The 15025-nt window shown below is 33.0% G+C and overlaps 1 protein-coding gene across 1 annotated transcript; it reads left to right on the top strand.

The window, feature by feature from the left end:
- The first annotated feature begins 4703 nt into the window (after positions 1-4703).
- Positions 4704-6088, top strand: LOC104698708 (trichome differentiation protein GL1-like). The gene is made up of 3 exons (XM_087455555.1): positions 4704-4841; positions 4959-5088; positions 5648-6088. Exons 2-3 carry the CDS (start codon positions 4997-4999, stop codon positions 5973-5975), a joined length of 420 nt encoding a protein of 139 aa, XP_087311681.1. The 5' UTR covers positions 4704-4841; positions 4959-4996; the 3' UTR covers positions 5976-6088.
- Positions 6089-15025: the final 8937 nt, after the last annotated feature.

Genomic DNA, 15025 nt, shown 5'->3' with positions numbered 1-15025 from the left:
TAGAGGTGAAAGGTAGCTAGCTTTGGCAAACAAATAAGTTTGCCCATGTTCTATTAACAGTGTCGTACCATTCATATCAGCGACTGAGTTTTTTTTTTTGGAATAAAAATAAGGTTTATAATTATAAATTCATCAAACTCCCAACAAAGATTTCTATTTTTAGGGTGGAGATGAAGATATTTTTGCATTTTTTTAGCAGTTGTTGTGACTCTCTACCGAACAAGGCTTTGAGAGTTTGAGGTTATTTTTGCATTTTTTTTTTGTTCACGGCCCCTTTTTAACAAATTCATTACCATGTGTCTAGTTTCTAGCACACTTCACGAACCAAACATCAAAATATCACCCACGAGATATGTGATAACGACCGGAATCTGAGATGATCAGGAGAAAGGTCCCTACGTGGACTTTAATATATGTGTCATCCTTTATAATTTATAAACAACACCAACAAGACACTGACATGGTATTTATAATTTTTCGTAACGCAAATTATGTAATAAGGAATCTCTATCTATCTTCTATGGTTGGGACGACTGTATCTAAATTAACCAAACCGGTTTAATAGGGCTTGGTTTTGCATTGTATTTTTGTCTCGAATCTGTAGGGTCATAAATAACGGGTTTCTTCATTTAGATATATCATATATATACCCATAAATAGTTAAATATAGAACTACGCTTTTCGAGCAGACTTGGTAATGATTAAATATACTTGGTATACGACATGTCGTTTCCTTTCCTCAACTGCTTCGTTAGAGAATATCTTGTTGAGAGCTTGACTATTCCAATCATATATGTTTGTTTGGCTTTCTTTTTACCGTATAGCCCCCAAATTAACAACCTAAACTAAAGAAGTAAAAAAAAATATCAATAGTTTTTATCTATTCTTCTTAGGTGTCTCAGAAAAAGAAAAAGAAAAAAAATCATTCATCACAAATCGTAGTTTTAGTCATCCGTAAAAAATTTCAGTAACAGAAAAAACCCAAACTTTTTATGGATTTTGGAAAATATTAGTCGGAGTTTTGTTCAAGAACTCCCCTTTCTATATAAAAACAAGCAATCTATAAGTAATCCAAATAGTGATAATAATAATACCTACTTTTATGTAAATAATTAAACATTTTTCAAGAAATAATTTAAGTTCTCAATTTAGTAAAAAAGTAGTGATATTTATATAGTTTTAATTTTTATTTTTAACATATAAATTATATATTTAGTGGAAACTATAAAAACACACCCCCATATATATATATATATATATGTGTGTGTACTACTATTGATATATAAAACAAATGAATATAGCGTTTTATAAGGGTGTTCATATAAAACAAATGTATACATATTTTATAATGGGTAATATGTAAAGCTAGCTCGAGAATCAAAATACAGGAGAGTGTGTGGTGTGGAGACAAGTGACCAGCGGATCTTCTATTCCTCCACTTGAGTAATTCATTAATTGAGAGACAATATTCGTAACCTATTCACAAATTTTTATTCTCTACCGCTTAACTTGTTAGTTGGGACTAGGTTATTAAAACACACACAACGCATACTCAAATATATTTTAATATGTACTTGTCAATTTATATATAATTAGATAAGTTACAGATTTCAAGTCCATATGTTTTGGAGCCCGGAAACTATAGCAGATTATTTTAATCTTTTATATGCTTCCCCATTTTATTGTATAAAATATTTTTAAAAAAGATTTTTTTACTTCATAATATAGTTTTCAAGTGTTTTTAGTAAAAACATCTTATATTTTAAAATGAAAGAAGTATTTATTGTAGACGCTTGAACTCACAATCTTGAAAACTCTTATGTTGAGTGATAGCTTAATATATTGACTAAGCTGCTATAATATAAGAGATTAAAATAATAATTTTTATTTTGTTAGATGATTCGAGTTCATATACGTACAACCGAATTAACTCAAAAAAAAAAAAAAGTTATCCTCCTGGCCCTGTTGTTCTATGGTGAACTGTGGAACTTTTAAATAAGTTGTTCCGATCGACTCTGTTCTCACTACAAGAAATTAGAGTATTGTTAGCACTACAATATAGCGTTTTATGTCTTTTTGTTATAGTTGATATACGCTTTAGTTTTAAATAGCATTTGTTAAAATATAAATGCTATGTTTCAATGGTAATATTTTATTTTTAATAATATTTTTTTTAATTGTAGTATAGATAGCATTCGTATTTTTAAAACGCTATATATACTTTATTCGGAAAAATAAATCTATTTTTTTGCTAAATACTTGGTGAAAAAATAGAGCCGCTAACAAATTTTCATTCTCCCTCTCACTCCATTGTTTAACTTCTCCAGTTTTTTCTCACACTCGTTTAATTTTTCCTTATCAATTTCCCAGATTTAGAACCAGGCTTCTCATCCGATGAAATCCTTGCACAGATTCAAAACCAGATGAATAATCTTCCTCTTCTTCAGTAAATCCATATTTTTATCATGTTGTTTCTCTCCCTCTCACTCTTCCTTTTGAAATCGATCCTAGCCACCGTCGAAGAAAGAGAGATTGGGACTCGAAACCCTACCCACCATCGTATAGATCTCTCTTCTTCTATGATAGATCTGTTCGTTTTAATTACATACTTGCATATCTTCGTTTCACTTTAATCGCTTAGCTATGTGTTTGGTCTTTTGAAATCAGATTGGAAGGTCTCGCTTGCAGATCTAGAGATCTCCGTACAAGTCTCTTGTTTCTTCCGAGTGTGGGATTGATTTCAAGAAGTACATTGAGCAAGGTTTTTTATGTGGTTAGGTTCAGTGAGATTATGTTGTCCTCTTTGCAGCTCCAATTGTGATTAATGGTTTTGACTTGTAGATCTTATTTGTTTGTTGCAAAAGGATGTTATTTGCTTGATTCAGAACTTCTAATTATACTCTCCCTTTTTTTGTTTATCGAATTGCAGATAAAAGTAAACGGGACTTGAAAGTCTTGAACCACTTTTTTTCTGGGTTTCAATGGAGATTTTGTTCTGAATAAAAAGGGGCTAAAGTTGATCTTCAGATGAGAAGCAAGAGAAGTTTAATTTCAACCATAATCTTGTTTATTAGCTCTCAATAATTCGATAATTTGTTGTGGGTTTTATGTTTTTTATAGCAATATGGTAGCTTGATTTCGAGATGACCTTTAAAGACTTAGAGACAATTAAAATCATCAGAAATTTCAATGGTGGAGTTGTATAATTAAGTGGGTTAAAAAAATTCTTTGTCATGAAGTAATAATCTTTCTTCTCATTGACTAATAATCTCTTATAATATTTAAATAAGAGTTTCTGAATATTGGAATTTTGCATTAGCTTCTTCTTACGACTCATAAGATGATTTTGACTAAGAAGACGTGTTCAGTGGAGCTGGAGAACTTTTGTTCTCTTATTTAATGAGCAGTGATTGAATTGTAAGGCTCGTTAATGGTACGTGTTAGTGTATATTTGACTTAGTCTCTTGTATCTTCTAACTCTTTAATTTTTGATGTGTTCATAAGCTTATTGGGGCAGTAGGCGGCTTAAAGAACTCAAGGCTCAACTCACCGGAGGTACTCAAAACATGCTCCCTAAAAGCATATCACTTTGCTATATCATTTTCTGTAAACTTAGATTATTAATGCTTCTTTGCTCTTCATGTGTTTGTCTTATTTTGTTGCAGGTTGAAGCTGAAGCTGATTAAGTGATGATATCAAAGAAGTTTCAAGAGTGTGGAAAATTCACAATTTTAATATACAAGAGTTGTTTGAACTTATTTTTAATTATATATTTTTACTTTGTAATATAGATATTTTGTATTCCTCTTTCATATATATATATAATAATAAATTAATTTTTATAAAATTATGGTATGTTTCTCGTTTAATTTTTCAAATTATCCAAAAACCAAAAAAAATATCCTAGAAAATTGTAATTCAATAAAATTTAGTATTACATTTAACCGCAAATTACAATTGCTATTATTGAATGTACGATTGCATAGAAAAAATGTTATATTTGATGAAGACAAAATAGCATGTCGTAAAGTGCTATCTAATGTCTCGGACCTATTATCGCGGGCGATGATAGAACGTTTACTAAAACGCTATGATATTGTTCGATAGCGTTTTTCCGATGCTAAGAATACACGATTTTCTTGTAGTGTCTATATCTATATATATATATATATAACTAAACATTAATATAAAATTTAATATTTCAACAAAAAAAAGGATAATTTTAGTAGAATTTAGTAAATAGTAGCATATTGTAGTTTTTATATATAAAAAAACATTAGTATATTGAAGTTATAGAGTATACAATGTAACTAACAAACTGGTTAACATGAAGTGAATAAAAATGCAAATCTGTTAAACATACAATATAACATTCTGCAAAAAAATCTGATTCACATGTAGTAAAATTTGTTTTTTCTTTGGGGGTAAATTTATACTTACCTGTATTGCCAGAAAGTAAAATAAACATAATAGAACCAACTGCAAATTTTGGCTTTTAAATATATAAAAATAAGGTACGTAGCCGGTGGGAATGTAGGGTAACAGAGGATAGGGCTATGTAAATAGTCATGATTAATTACCCAATGATACGTATTGATGAGTGTGTGTATATAAGCCCGTGTCACGGAAACAATATCTTCCTCTCTCTATCACACACACACACAAACAAAAAAAATATCAGAGAATAATAATAAAAAGAGAGGATGAGAATAAGGAGAAGAGAAGAAAGAGAGAATCAAGAATACAAGAAAGGGTTATGGACAGTTGAAGAAGACAACATCCTTATGGACTATGTTCTTACTCACGGCACTGGCAATGGAACCGCATCGTCAGAAAAACTGGTACCATCTCTCTCTCAATGTGTGTCTTCTTTATATAAATCTTAGTCTCTAGCTAGTTTTTCTATATCACTCAACTTGATTAATTTTGGGTTTTGTTTTGTTCTAATGAATTGTTAGGGCTGAAGAGGTGTGGGAAAAGTTGTAGACTGAGATGGATGAATTATCTGAGCCCTAATGTGAAGAAAGGCACTTTCACTGAACAAGAAGAAGACCTCATTATTCGTCTCCACAAGCTCCTCGGCAATAGGTACATACATTTTTATGTAATTAATACTATATTATATTCCATGTCTTTTAATTTGAAAGAGTTTTTTTAAGTGAAAAAATAGTTAAATGTTTTATTTTCGAATGTAAAAAATAAAATAAGTAGCACAAGAAAAACAATTGCTTTCTCATATGTGTTGGTGCCTTCGGTGGATTACTTCAATTTTAAAAGGTGTTTCTCCATACATTCTTCAAGTATATCTTTTTAAACTTAAAATATATTCAATTTTTTATATATAATTTTCATATTAAGTGTATATGGTGAAAATAGTCGCTTTTCAGATTAAATTCATTACATATATAGAAACGTTTTCCACAATTCGAAAAAAAAAAGTTATAGCTCTCTCTAGGTTTGTATATAAATTATGCATTCATTTATAAATCATATTCAGATAGATGTCATAATCATATCATTTAGATACTATATCTCTATATTGCTATACATAGGTTTAGAGAGATAGTATCTATATTGTTGCTCCATACCATATCATCATTCATGTTCATAATGTGAATTTATTTAAGATACTTTCCCCCAAATTCAGATGGTCTTTAATAGCTAAAAGAGTACCGGGAAGAACAGATAACCAAGTCAAGAATTACTGGAACACTCATCTCAGTAAAAAACTCGTAGGAGATTACTCATCCGCCGTCAAAACCACCGGAGATGATGAAAACTTCGACGGCATCGTATCAGCTTCGTATGAGGATAAAAGAAAACCGGAACCGGATCAAACCGGTGTCTTAGTGGCAAGTACTAATGATCCAAGTCAGTATTATGGCAATAACGCTTTATGGGATCATGGAGACGAGTTCGAGTTGAGTTCACTTGTTATGATGAATTTTGCTTCTGATATTGAGTACTGCCTTTAGTTTAAGTGTTACTGTTTTGAATTGTCTTAATTCTGAGATAAAATAACAACTATTTATGGATACCGATGTCATATGAATATTGATATCAATACTTATACGTACTTCTTTATATTTTCCAAAGGGGCAATACATTTTACCTTGCGCATTAAAAGAAAGGAAAAAAACTATATGAGTTTTAGTGTTTTACTATACCTTCTACAGTTTTTTCCACGGGAATTTGATTTTAGTAAACTCATTCACTTTTTTTTTTTAACTTTTAAATCTGATTTCATTAAGTTTTAATAAAATATTTTCAAAGAAAGAAAAACTGAATTTAAGAATAAGTCAAATAGCACTTCTTTCGTTTTAAGGTAAATATCATTCTAAATATTGATTTTCCACCAAAATTCGATTTTAGTAAAACTCGTTCACTTTTCTTTTTCTTAACTTTTAAATATCATTTCGTTAAATTTCAATCAGATATTTTCATTGAAAGAAAAGCTGAATTTAAGAAGAAGTTGTATATATTGCACTTCATTAGTTTCACAATGAGTGTCATTTAAAGGTTTTATTATGTATTTTTAATGCATATTTTAAATCAAATCTCAAATTTATTCCTATTTTTTTTTAGCTTATTAGGTAGAAATAAAATACATTTTAGTGTATTACAACATGTAACAGAATAATTTAAATGTTTTTAAAAAAAAAATTTGTGTGGAAAATGGTAAGATGACGCTTCTTATAAAACAAAGGGAATTATATATTTTAGAGATGAATATCGTAAAATGTACCGTCACACTTATTTCTCATTGCATGGCATGTTCACCGGCCACGTCTAATTTACCAATGCAATTATCCTCTCTTACATTTAAAGTGTTTTGAGAATATTTAAAAATTATTAAAGTTTACATTTGCAATTAGTTATTTTCTTTATAATAAATAGTCATGTATAGTGTAATAGGTATGTATTAAATGTACCTGAACGTGAACGTGAACCTAACCGGCTAAGCCTAAACTTATCTTCTTACTGTGTTAGGAGTTGGACTAGGAGTCAGGGTGAACATGCGATGCAATTTACTTGCGTCCCAAATTAATATTTAATCCGTAAGTCACAAACTAACAAGTGAACACTAATTTCACAAATCATAAATGGCACCCATATTTTCAATTTGATTAACTATTTTTAATAGAAAAAAAAACAATATAAATTTTTTTGATAGTCATGACGAAGAGCATGTGGTTAGGCTCTTAACTGTCCTAAGAATAAAATAAAAAACCGGAAAGTTAGTTGAACTGTTGAGTGTTCTTTTCTTTTATTCCTTTTTAGTAAATGAAAGTGTTCCCAACCAAAAAAAGAAAGAAAGAAAGAAAAATAGATGGATCTTATCACACTATTATTCTCTATCTGTAATAAATTTGTATTGTCACGCTCACACATCAGCTAACAATGAAGATGTGATAACTTGACACGTTGTGTTAATATATTCAGCGTAAAGGTTTAAATTTTTTAAAAAACTATACAAATTGCTCAATAATTTACACAACATTATCTTCTGAATCGTCGTGTATATTGATTGTTTCACTTATGTTTATTAATTGTTTCACTTATTCCCTTGTCACGTTGTGTAAATATATTCAGCGTTCGTAGTTCTTTTTTTTGGTGGGAAATTCAGCGTTCGTAGTTAATTTAACCACAGCCACATCCGTACGGGTAGACACGTCCATTTATTATTTAACCGCACTGGGTACGTAGTAAATAACATCAGATGGGACACACAAAGTAAGATATGGCAGCAATAATTGAATTAAAACATTGAATTATTTGTACCACACGTTTTCAAAAGTAGTATAGTAGTAATAATCTTTACCGAGAAACCAAGATTCGGATGAATTCCTACCTACGAAAATTTATGCCTTTCATAAATAATTCACTTTACAAACTTTTCACTAATGAAAAAAAAAAAAATACACCAAATGCTTTATAAAGTTTTGCCATCAAAATATAAAATATATTACTTTTGAAAAATAAAAGAAACGAAACATATGTAAAATGAAAGTGCTACAAAAAAAAAATTCCATCTATTTCACGAAATTAGAATTGATTATTTAAATTATTATTCCTTACTTTTATAGTGCAACCAAAACAATACACAAGAAATATTTGCAAAAATTCTTTCTGAAAAATTATGTTCCATGTTTCTTAAAAATGTGACTATTAAATTGTTTGGAGAAACAAAAAAAATAAACTGATTTTACTGCGTTTTAAGAATTCGATGAGAGGCGATTTTTTGGGCGATTGTACCCAACCGTCTACCATTTGTTCCTTTCCGATCTTGTCTCCTATTAGGAGTAATTTTCCGACCGATATTTCCCTTCGTCTTGATTTGGGGATCCATATCGGCGGTTTCTTTCTGTCAGTTTCTTCCGACAGTTATTTGTATGCCCTTTTCACGGGTGGTAACCGTCAACAGAAACCGCCATGGATCATCTATAAATCTCTGCTCTTCCCTCGTTTTTTTTCAACGACTTTCCAATTACCCTTTTGCTATCACCCACTTTCCAAAAACAATGAGCGATTATCTTCGTAAATCCGTTCAAGATTTGGATTTGGGCATTGACGATGCTCCAATCTCCTTACCACCAGAATTCCTCACCCGCGCAATTGCTGTTAATCGTCACACTCTGGTTGTGACTCCGGTCAATCCAAGAAAACAGAATCTTCGTGCTCTAATCAGACAGATGCCAAGAGTTTGAGGCTTTGCTGAGGAATGCGTCGGACGGATACTTGAGGGCGGTCGAGTTCAATTTCGTTTCCAATCTGAAGACTCTCTGAATCTCGTTATGCGCAGGGGACTGTGATCCTTCAATGATTGGATGGTCACTATGCATCGGTGGTATCCGAATATCAGTGAGACCAACATGAGGATCATCCCTTTTTGGGTACAAATCCAAGGTATTCCAACCCTTTTCTTAACCAATGTTATGGCTAGATGGGTAGGGAACAAATTAGGTTATGTGTCTGAGGTAGACTATAATGAGAATGAAAACCAAACTGGGGCAGTAAGAGTTAGGATTGACTGGAATGTAGATGATCCTTTACGTTTCCAAAAGAACATATGTTTTATTGCTGAAGAAAACACCATTGTTAAGTTCCAATATGAAAGACTCCGAAACTTTTGTACCAAATGTGGCTCTCTTAAACACGATGTCAAGGAATGTCAAATTGGGTTTGAGGATGCTGGTCCAGAGAACTCTGACAATGACAGTGATGGTGATGATCACAATGATGGTGATAAAGATATGTCCGAGGCAAACACTCTTCCATCAATTGATCCGGCAAGTCTCATCCCGGGCTTAAAATTGCCATCAATGCCAAAAACCATGGTCCAACAGTATGTACCACATTCGGTGGAGAGCCAAAGCCTTGCTAGTATGATGCAAGACAGAGACCTGACGGCTGAACGTATTTGTTACTTAAAGGCCAAAAGAGCAGGAAAAACCATTGATGCTTATTATCAGACAAGGATCAAACAACATGAGCATGCGCACAGTGCAAATGGAGACTTTGGAATTATGAAGCGAAAGAGAGTGGAGTTCGAGATTTCTTTCAACAATGCAGAAGCAGCGGAGGAGTTGATGGTCCTGAATCAGCTTCGCAATAAGAATCAGCGAACAACTTTGGTAGGTTCGTGTTCTGTTCACAAAGGATTCGATGGAGGCGCAGGGGGTCCGGTACCCCCAATAGATCCAATATGAAGATCCTCTCATGGAATTGTCAAGGGATTGGACCGCAGCTAACTACTTCTCGTTTTAAAAAACTCTATTTTAGTACTAAGTGTGATATTCTATTCCTATCTGAAACTCTCAATCAATCTGATGTAATAACTAAACCTAAGTGTGACTTAGGATTTGCTAACGTTATTATCCAGCCCCCTCAAGGTAGGAATGGTGGCTTAGCCTTGTTTTGGAATGACAATGTATCTCTCTCCTTGATTTTTAAGGATGAGAGACTCATTGATGTTTCAGCTAACTTTAATACAACTATACTCCCTCCGTTTCATAATATAGGAAGTTTAGAGAAGTATTTTTGTTTCATAATATAGGATGTTTCCAACTATCTATGCAACTTTTAGATTAAATTTATATTTTATATTCTGCAGACTTATTTATGATTGGTTAAACTTTTTAAAAGTAACTATTTCTTAATATGCATGTTTTCACTAAAACATCCTATATTTTGAAACGGAGAGAGTATTTTATTTGTGTTGTGTGTATGGCCATCCCAATTCTAGTGAAATACATGAACTATGGGATCATTTAGAACAACTGTCACATACATGAAATATGCCATGGATACTGATGACTTTAATGAGATAACTTTCAACAGAGAAAAACTAGGTGGTCCACTGCGTGATGAATGGACATTCCGGAACTTTCGACACATGATCTCTATATGTGACCTACAAGATATACGTTCTAAAGGTAATCCATTCTCATGGGTTGGAGAACGACACTCTCACACCATCCAATGCTGCCTTGATAGAGCCATGTTTAATTCTATTGGTGCTGCAAGTTTCCCGAACGATGGTCATTCCAGTTTGATAAACGATTGGTTGACTTTCCAAACTTTCAAGAAACGCTTAAGAATGGATGGCATTCTGACTCAGATTCTATGGATCTACCAATCAACCAACGCATAACAAATTGCAGGCAGGCGATGGCAAGTTTAAAACGAACAAATCGGTTAAACTCAGAGAAAAGAATTGTGTCTTTTCAAGCAAAACTAAACTATGCAATGGAGAGTCTAAACGCTCTGTACCTGATCTTTTGTTTTAATATCTGAACAACTAGAGTAGTAAACTAGTGACGACAAACAATTCATGACCTCCAAGATGGTCTTACTAAAGCCTATATCGATGAGGAAACACATTGGAAGCAACTAAGCAGAAATCAGTGGATGACTTCCGGAGATCGCAACACCAATTTTTTCCATGCTTGTGCCAAGACAAGATTTGCTAAGAATTGGATCAGCTCAATCAATGATGACCAAGGGCTTATTCATCAAGGAGATAAAGAAATAGGAGACCATGCTGAATCTTTTTTCACAAACATTTACACAACTTTAGGTCACCATGTTTCACCTACAGTGTTCGCGGATTTTGCTCCAAGAGTATCGGATGACGCAAATGATACTTTAACTAAAGCGTTTACAAATGAGGAAATATAGCAAGTTGTCTGTTCGATTGGTGATGACAAAGCTCCAGGTCCAGATGGATTAACAGGAAGATTCTACAAGATTTGTTGGACAACAATTGATCCTCAAGTCATTCAAGAAGTTAGAAATTTCTTTGAAACCTCATTCTTGCCTAGCATAAATCATACCAACATATGTATGATTCCAAAGATTGAAAATCCACAAATTCTTACAGACTATCGACCTATAACATTATGCAATGTTCTCTACAAGATAGTGTCTAAATGTTTAGCCCAACGACTAAAACCACACCTGAATGATATTGTTTCAGACTCACAGGCAGGTTTTATCCCTGGCCGAATTATCCAAGACAATGTTATGATAGCACATGAGATAATGCATTCATTGAAAGTCCATAAACGAGTATCTCAAACCTACATGGCGGTGAAAACATATGTCACAAAAGCATATGACCGAATAAAATGGAATTTCATCGAAACAACTTTGAAGATATTTGGCTTCTGTGATCGGTGGATAGGTTGGATTATGGCAGTCGTAACCTCTGTTAACTATTCGTTTCTTATTAACGGATCACCATACGGGCATATTAAACCAACGCGGGGCATTAGACAGGGAGATCCGTTATCTCCCTATCTATTTATTCTTTGTTCAGACATTCTAAGTCATCTAAACACATCAAGGGAACAAGAAGGTGATATTCAAGGAAAACAAATTGGTAATGGAGCTCCAAGCATCACACATTTACAATTTGCAGATCACTGCCTTTTTTTCTGCAAAGCTAATAGGAAAATTTGTCAAGCTCTAAAAGATGTATTGATATCTACGAGCTCTATTCTGGTCAGAAAATAAATACTTCAAAATCAATGATAACATTTGGAAGCAGAGTTTATGGGACAACCCAAACTCGGTTAATGGCAACCCTAGATATCCCAAATCATGGAGGAGGAGGTAAGTATCTCGGTTTACCGGAACAGTTTGGTTGAAAGAAAAGGGAGATGTTTGCATATTGTTGATAGAGTTAAAAAACGAACTTGTGGATGGAATGCAAGTAAATTATCACCAGCAGGAAAAGAGATCATGCTAAAATCAGTTGCTTTATCCATGCTTGTTTATGCTATGTCATGCTTTAAATTACCATTAGGAATCACTTCAGAGATTGAATCACTTTTAATGAACTTTTGGTGGGAAAAATCATCAAACCAAAGAGGCATCCCATGGATAGCTTGAAAGAAACTACAAACTTCAAAAAGGGAAGGAGGCTTGGGTTTCAAAGATCTAGCAAAATTCAATGATGCCCTACTAGCTAAACAAGCATGGAGATTAATCCAATATCCCAACTCTCTCTTTGCTCGCGTAATGAAAAACAGATATTAAAAAGATGACTCTATCTTGGATGCTCGTGCTAGGAAAAACCAGTCATATGGATGGTCATCAATATTAATTGGGTTAGATCTTCTTAAAAAAGGCACTCGCTATATTGTGGGGGATGGAGCTAATATACGACTTGGTATAGACAATGTTATTGCTTCTGATCCTCCTAGACCAATTCAAACTTTAACTCCTCACACCTCATTACCCCTAGAAAATCTCATTTCCGCAACTGGTCACATTCGAATGTGGGATCATCAAAAACTATCCTCTTTCATCCCGGAAACAGAGCATGCCACAGTCCAAAACATACATTTATCTCAAATTAAAAACAAAGATGAACTTATTTGGAATTATTCTCAATCAGGTGAATACACTGTTAAAACAGGCTACTAGTTTCTCACACATTATCCGTTTGATCCTGGTGAAATAATACTACGACCTCATGGATCGATGGAGCTTAAAAACAAAATCTGGAAGTTGAATATTTTACCAAAGATCAAACATTTCCTCTGGCGCATTGTTACGAGAACTTTGCCTGTAACTACACGCTTACGCACAAAGCGTATGAATATCAGTCCTATATGCCCAAGATGCAACCAAACAGATGAAATAGATTACCATGCGTTATTCTCATGTACTTTTGCTATTATGGCATGGCGTTTGTCCAACACATCTCTACTAAATATCAATCAATTACCAGCTACTATAGAGGAGATCATCTCTGGAATCATAACTCTATCATCTCAAACAACAAATAATTTTGATTCTCTACTACCTTTTTCACTTTTATGGCGCATTTGGAAGGCAAGAAACAATGTCTTTTTCAATAACTACCGCGAAAGTGCAAGCAAGACAGTTCTAATGGCAAAATCAGAAACAAATGAATGGATTAAAACTGTACAACCGAAAGAGCCACAACATAACAATATCACAACTGCAAACACATGGACACCACCGATACAGCCGTTTATTAAATGCAACTTTGACGCAGGATACAATGATGCGACAAAACAAGGAACATGCAGTTGGATATTCAGGAATCATCAAGGAGAACCGTTGGTTTGGGGTGCATCAAGACTATCTTATGTAGGATCAGCTCTAGAAGCAAAGACAAAAAGCTTACTTATATCCCTACAACAAGCTTGGATCAGAGGTTATCAATCAATAGTCTTTGAAGGAGATTGTGCAGTGTTAATAAATCTTGTAAATGATCAAAAGTCCAATGCTTCAATACAAAATCTTTTGAAAGATATTACTGTGTGGTCTTTACGATTACGACAAACTGCTTTTCAATTTGCAAAACGAGAATGTAATAGTGTAGCAAATGCATTAGCTAAGCATGGATGTATTGATAAAGTGTATTATGTTAATTCGATAGTAAAGCCAATTTGGTTATTGGAAGCTTTATGTAAAGACATTTGCTAAATTAATAAAATTTACTTTTGAGGTAAAAAAAAAACCTCAAATAAGTCTGATTTAAAAATGTATAGGAATACCTTTTAAAAATTTAATTTGACATTAGTCTTTTTTTTTTGGACAAAGTCATGACATTAGTCTTTTTTTTTTTTTTTTGGACAAAGACATGACATTAGTCTAAGATCTAGATATTGAATGATTAAGTTCAGTTAATCATTATTTTAAATTAATCTATCTTAACATAATATCCAAATTAGAAATAGAAGGTTATGTATGTTTATAGACAAAACAGTGCACTAAACAGAGATGAAATGAACTATACTTTTAAGTAAACGATTAAGGAAATAGGCTTTCCCTTGACTGATCATTCGCAATGAAACTTGTTTGAGAAGAGTGGATTGGCCGATTACAAAGGTGAAGAGTGGATGTTGTATTGAAACTTTAATTTCACCTTTTATATTGAGTATGGCGGATGCATGCCCATTTGAGATCAAAGGCAAATATCTAATAAGAACCAACTCTCATTGCAAAAAAAACGGTGAGCTAGCTCTGCCACGCCGAGAAACACAACCACTATGTACAAGAGTAACTCTCATATATAAAGGAAAAAACACCCCTATAATTATTTTTTTAATCTTCAAATTCGATATTTCGACCGGATTAAGAAACACAGAATAACATGAAAACATTAACGAAAAAATAACCAAACAATATGATACATAAAATACAGAAACAAAGACAAAGTAATGAAAATGATATATGACACATTTCAAACGATAATGTATCTTACAAAAAAAAGAAGCAACATAATAAAATAGATGAGAAACTCATCCACTATGTTTTTATCTTGTTTAATCCATTACTTGTGACATAGGGATGACGTCATAGCATCTTTCTGATGATGAACGCTTGTCTCGCTCATAGATAGAAATATGACCGAACGGAAGACCAATAAAAGAAAGACGCCTGAGAGAGTGGGTCCAACCCGATACTATATCGTGTATGAATTTGCAAGATGGAGTAGGCGTTCACATTTCTTAAATAGAGACACAATGTAAATGTAGCAAAT

Source organism: Camelina sativa, chromosome 6, assembly GCF_030686135.1.
Source record: "Camelina sativa cultivar CO46 ecotype springtype chromosome 6, ASM3068613v1".
Taxonomy (NCBI): Eukaryota; Viridiplantae; Streptophyta; class Magnoliopsida; order Brassicales; family Brassicaceae; genus Camelina; species Camelina sativa.
This window is presented reverse-complemented; position numbering and strand designations above follow the sequence as displayed.

What these genes read in the sequence shown, in the direction of transcription:
- LOC104698708 (XM_087455555.1), top strand. Translation starts at nt 4,997, where the DNA reads ATGAATTATCTGAGCCCTAATGTGAAGAAAGGCACTTTCACTGAACAA. An exon ending in CACAAGCTCCTCGGCAATAG is followed by an intron (nt 5,089 to 5,647) that starts GTACATACATTT and finishes CCCCAAATTCAG; the next exon opens with ATGGTCTTTAATAGCTAAAA.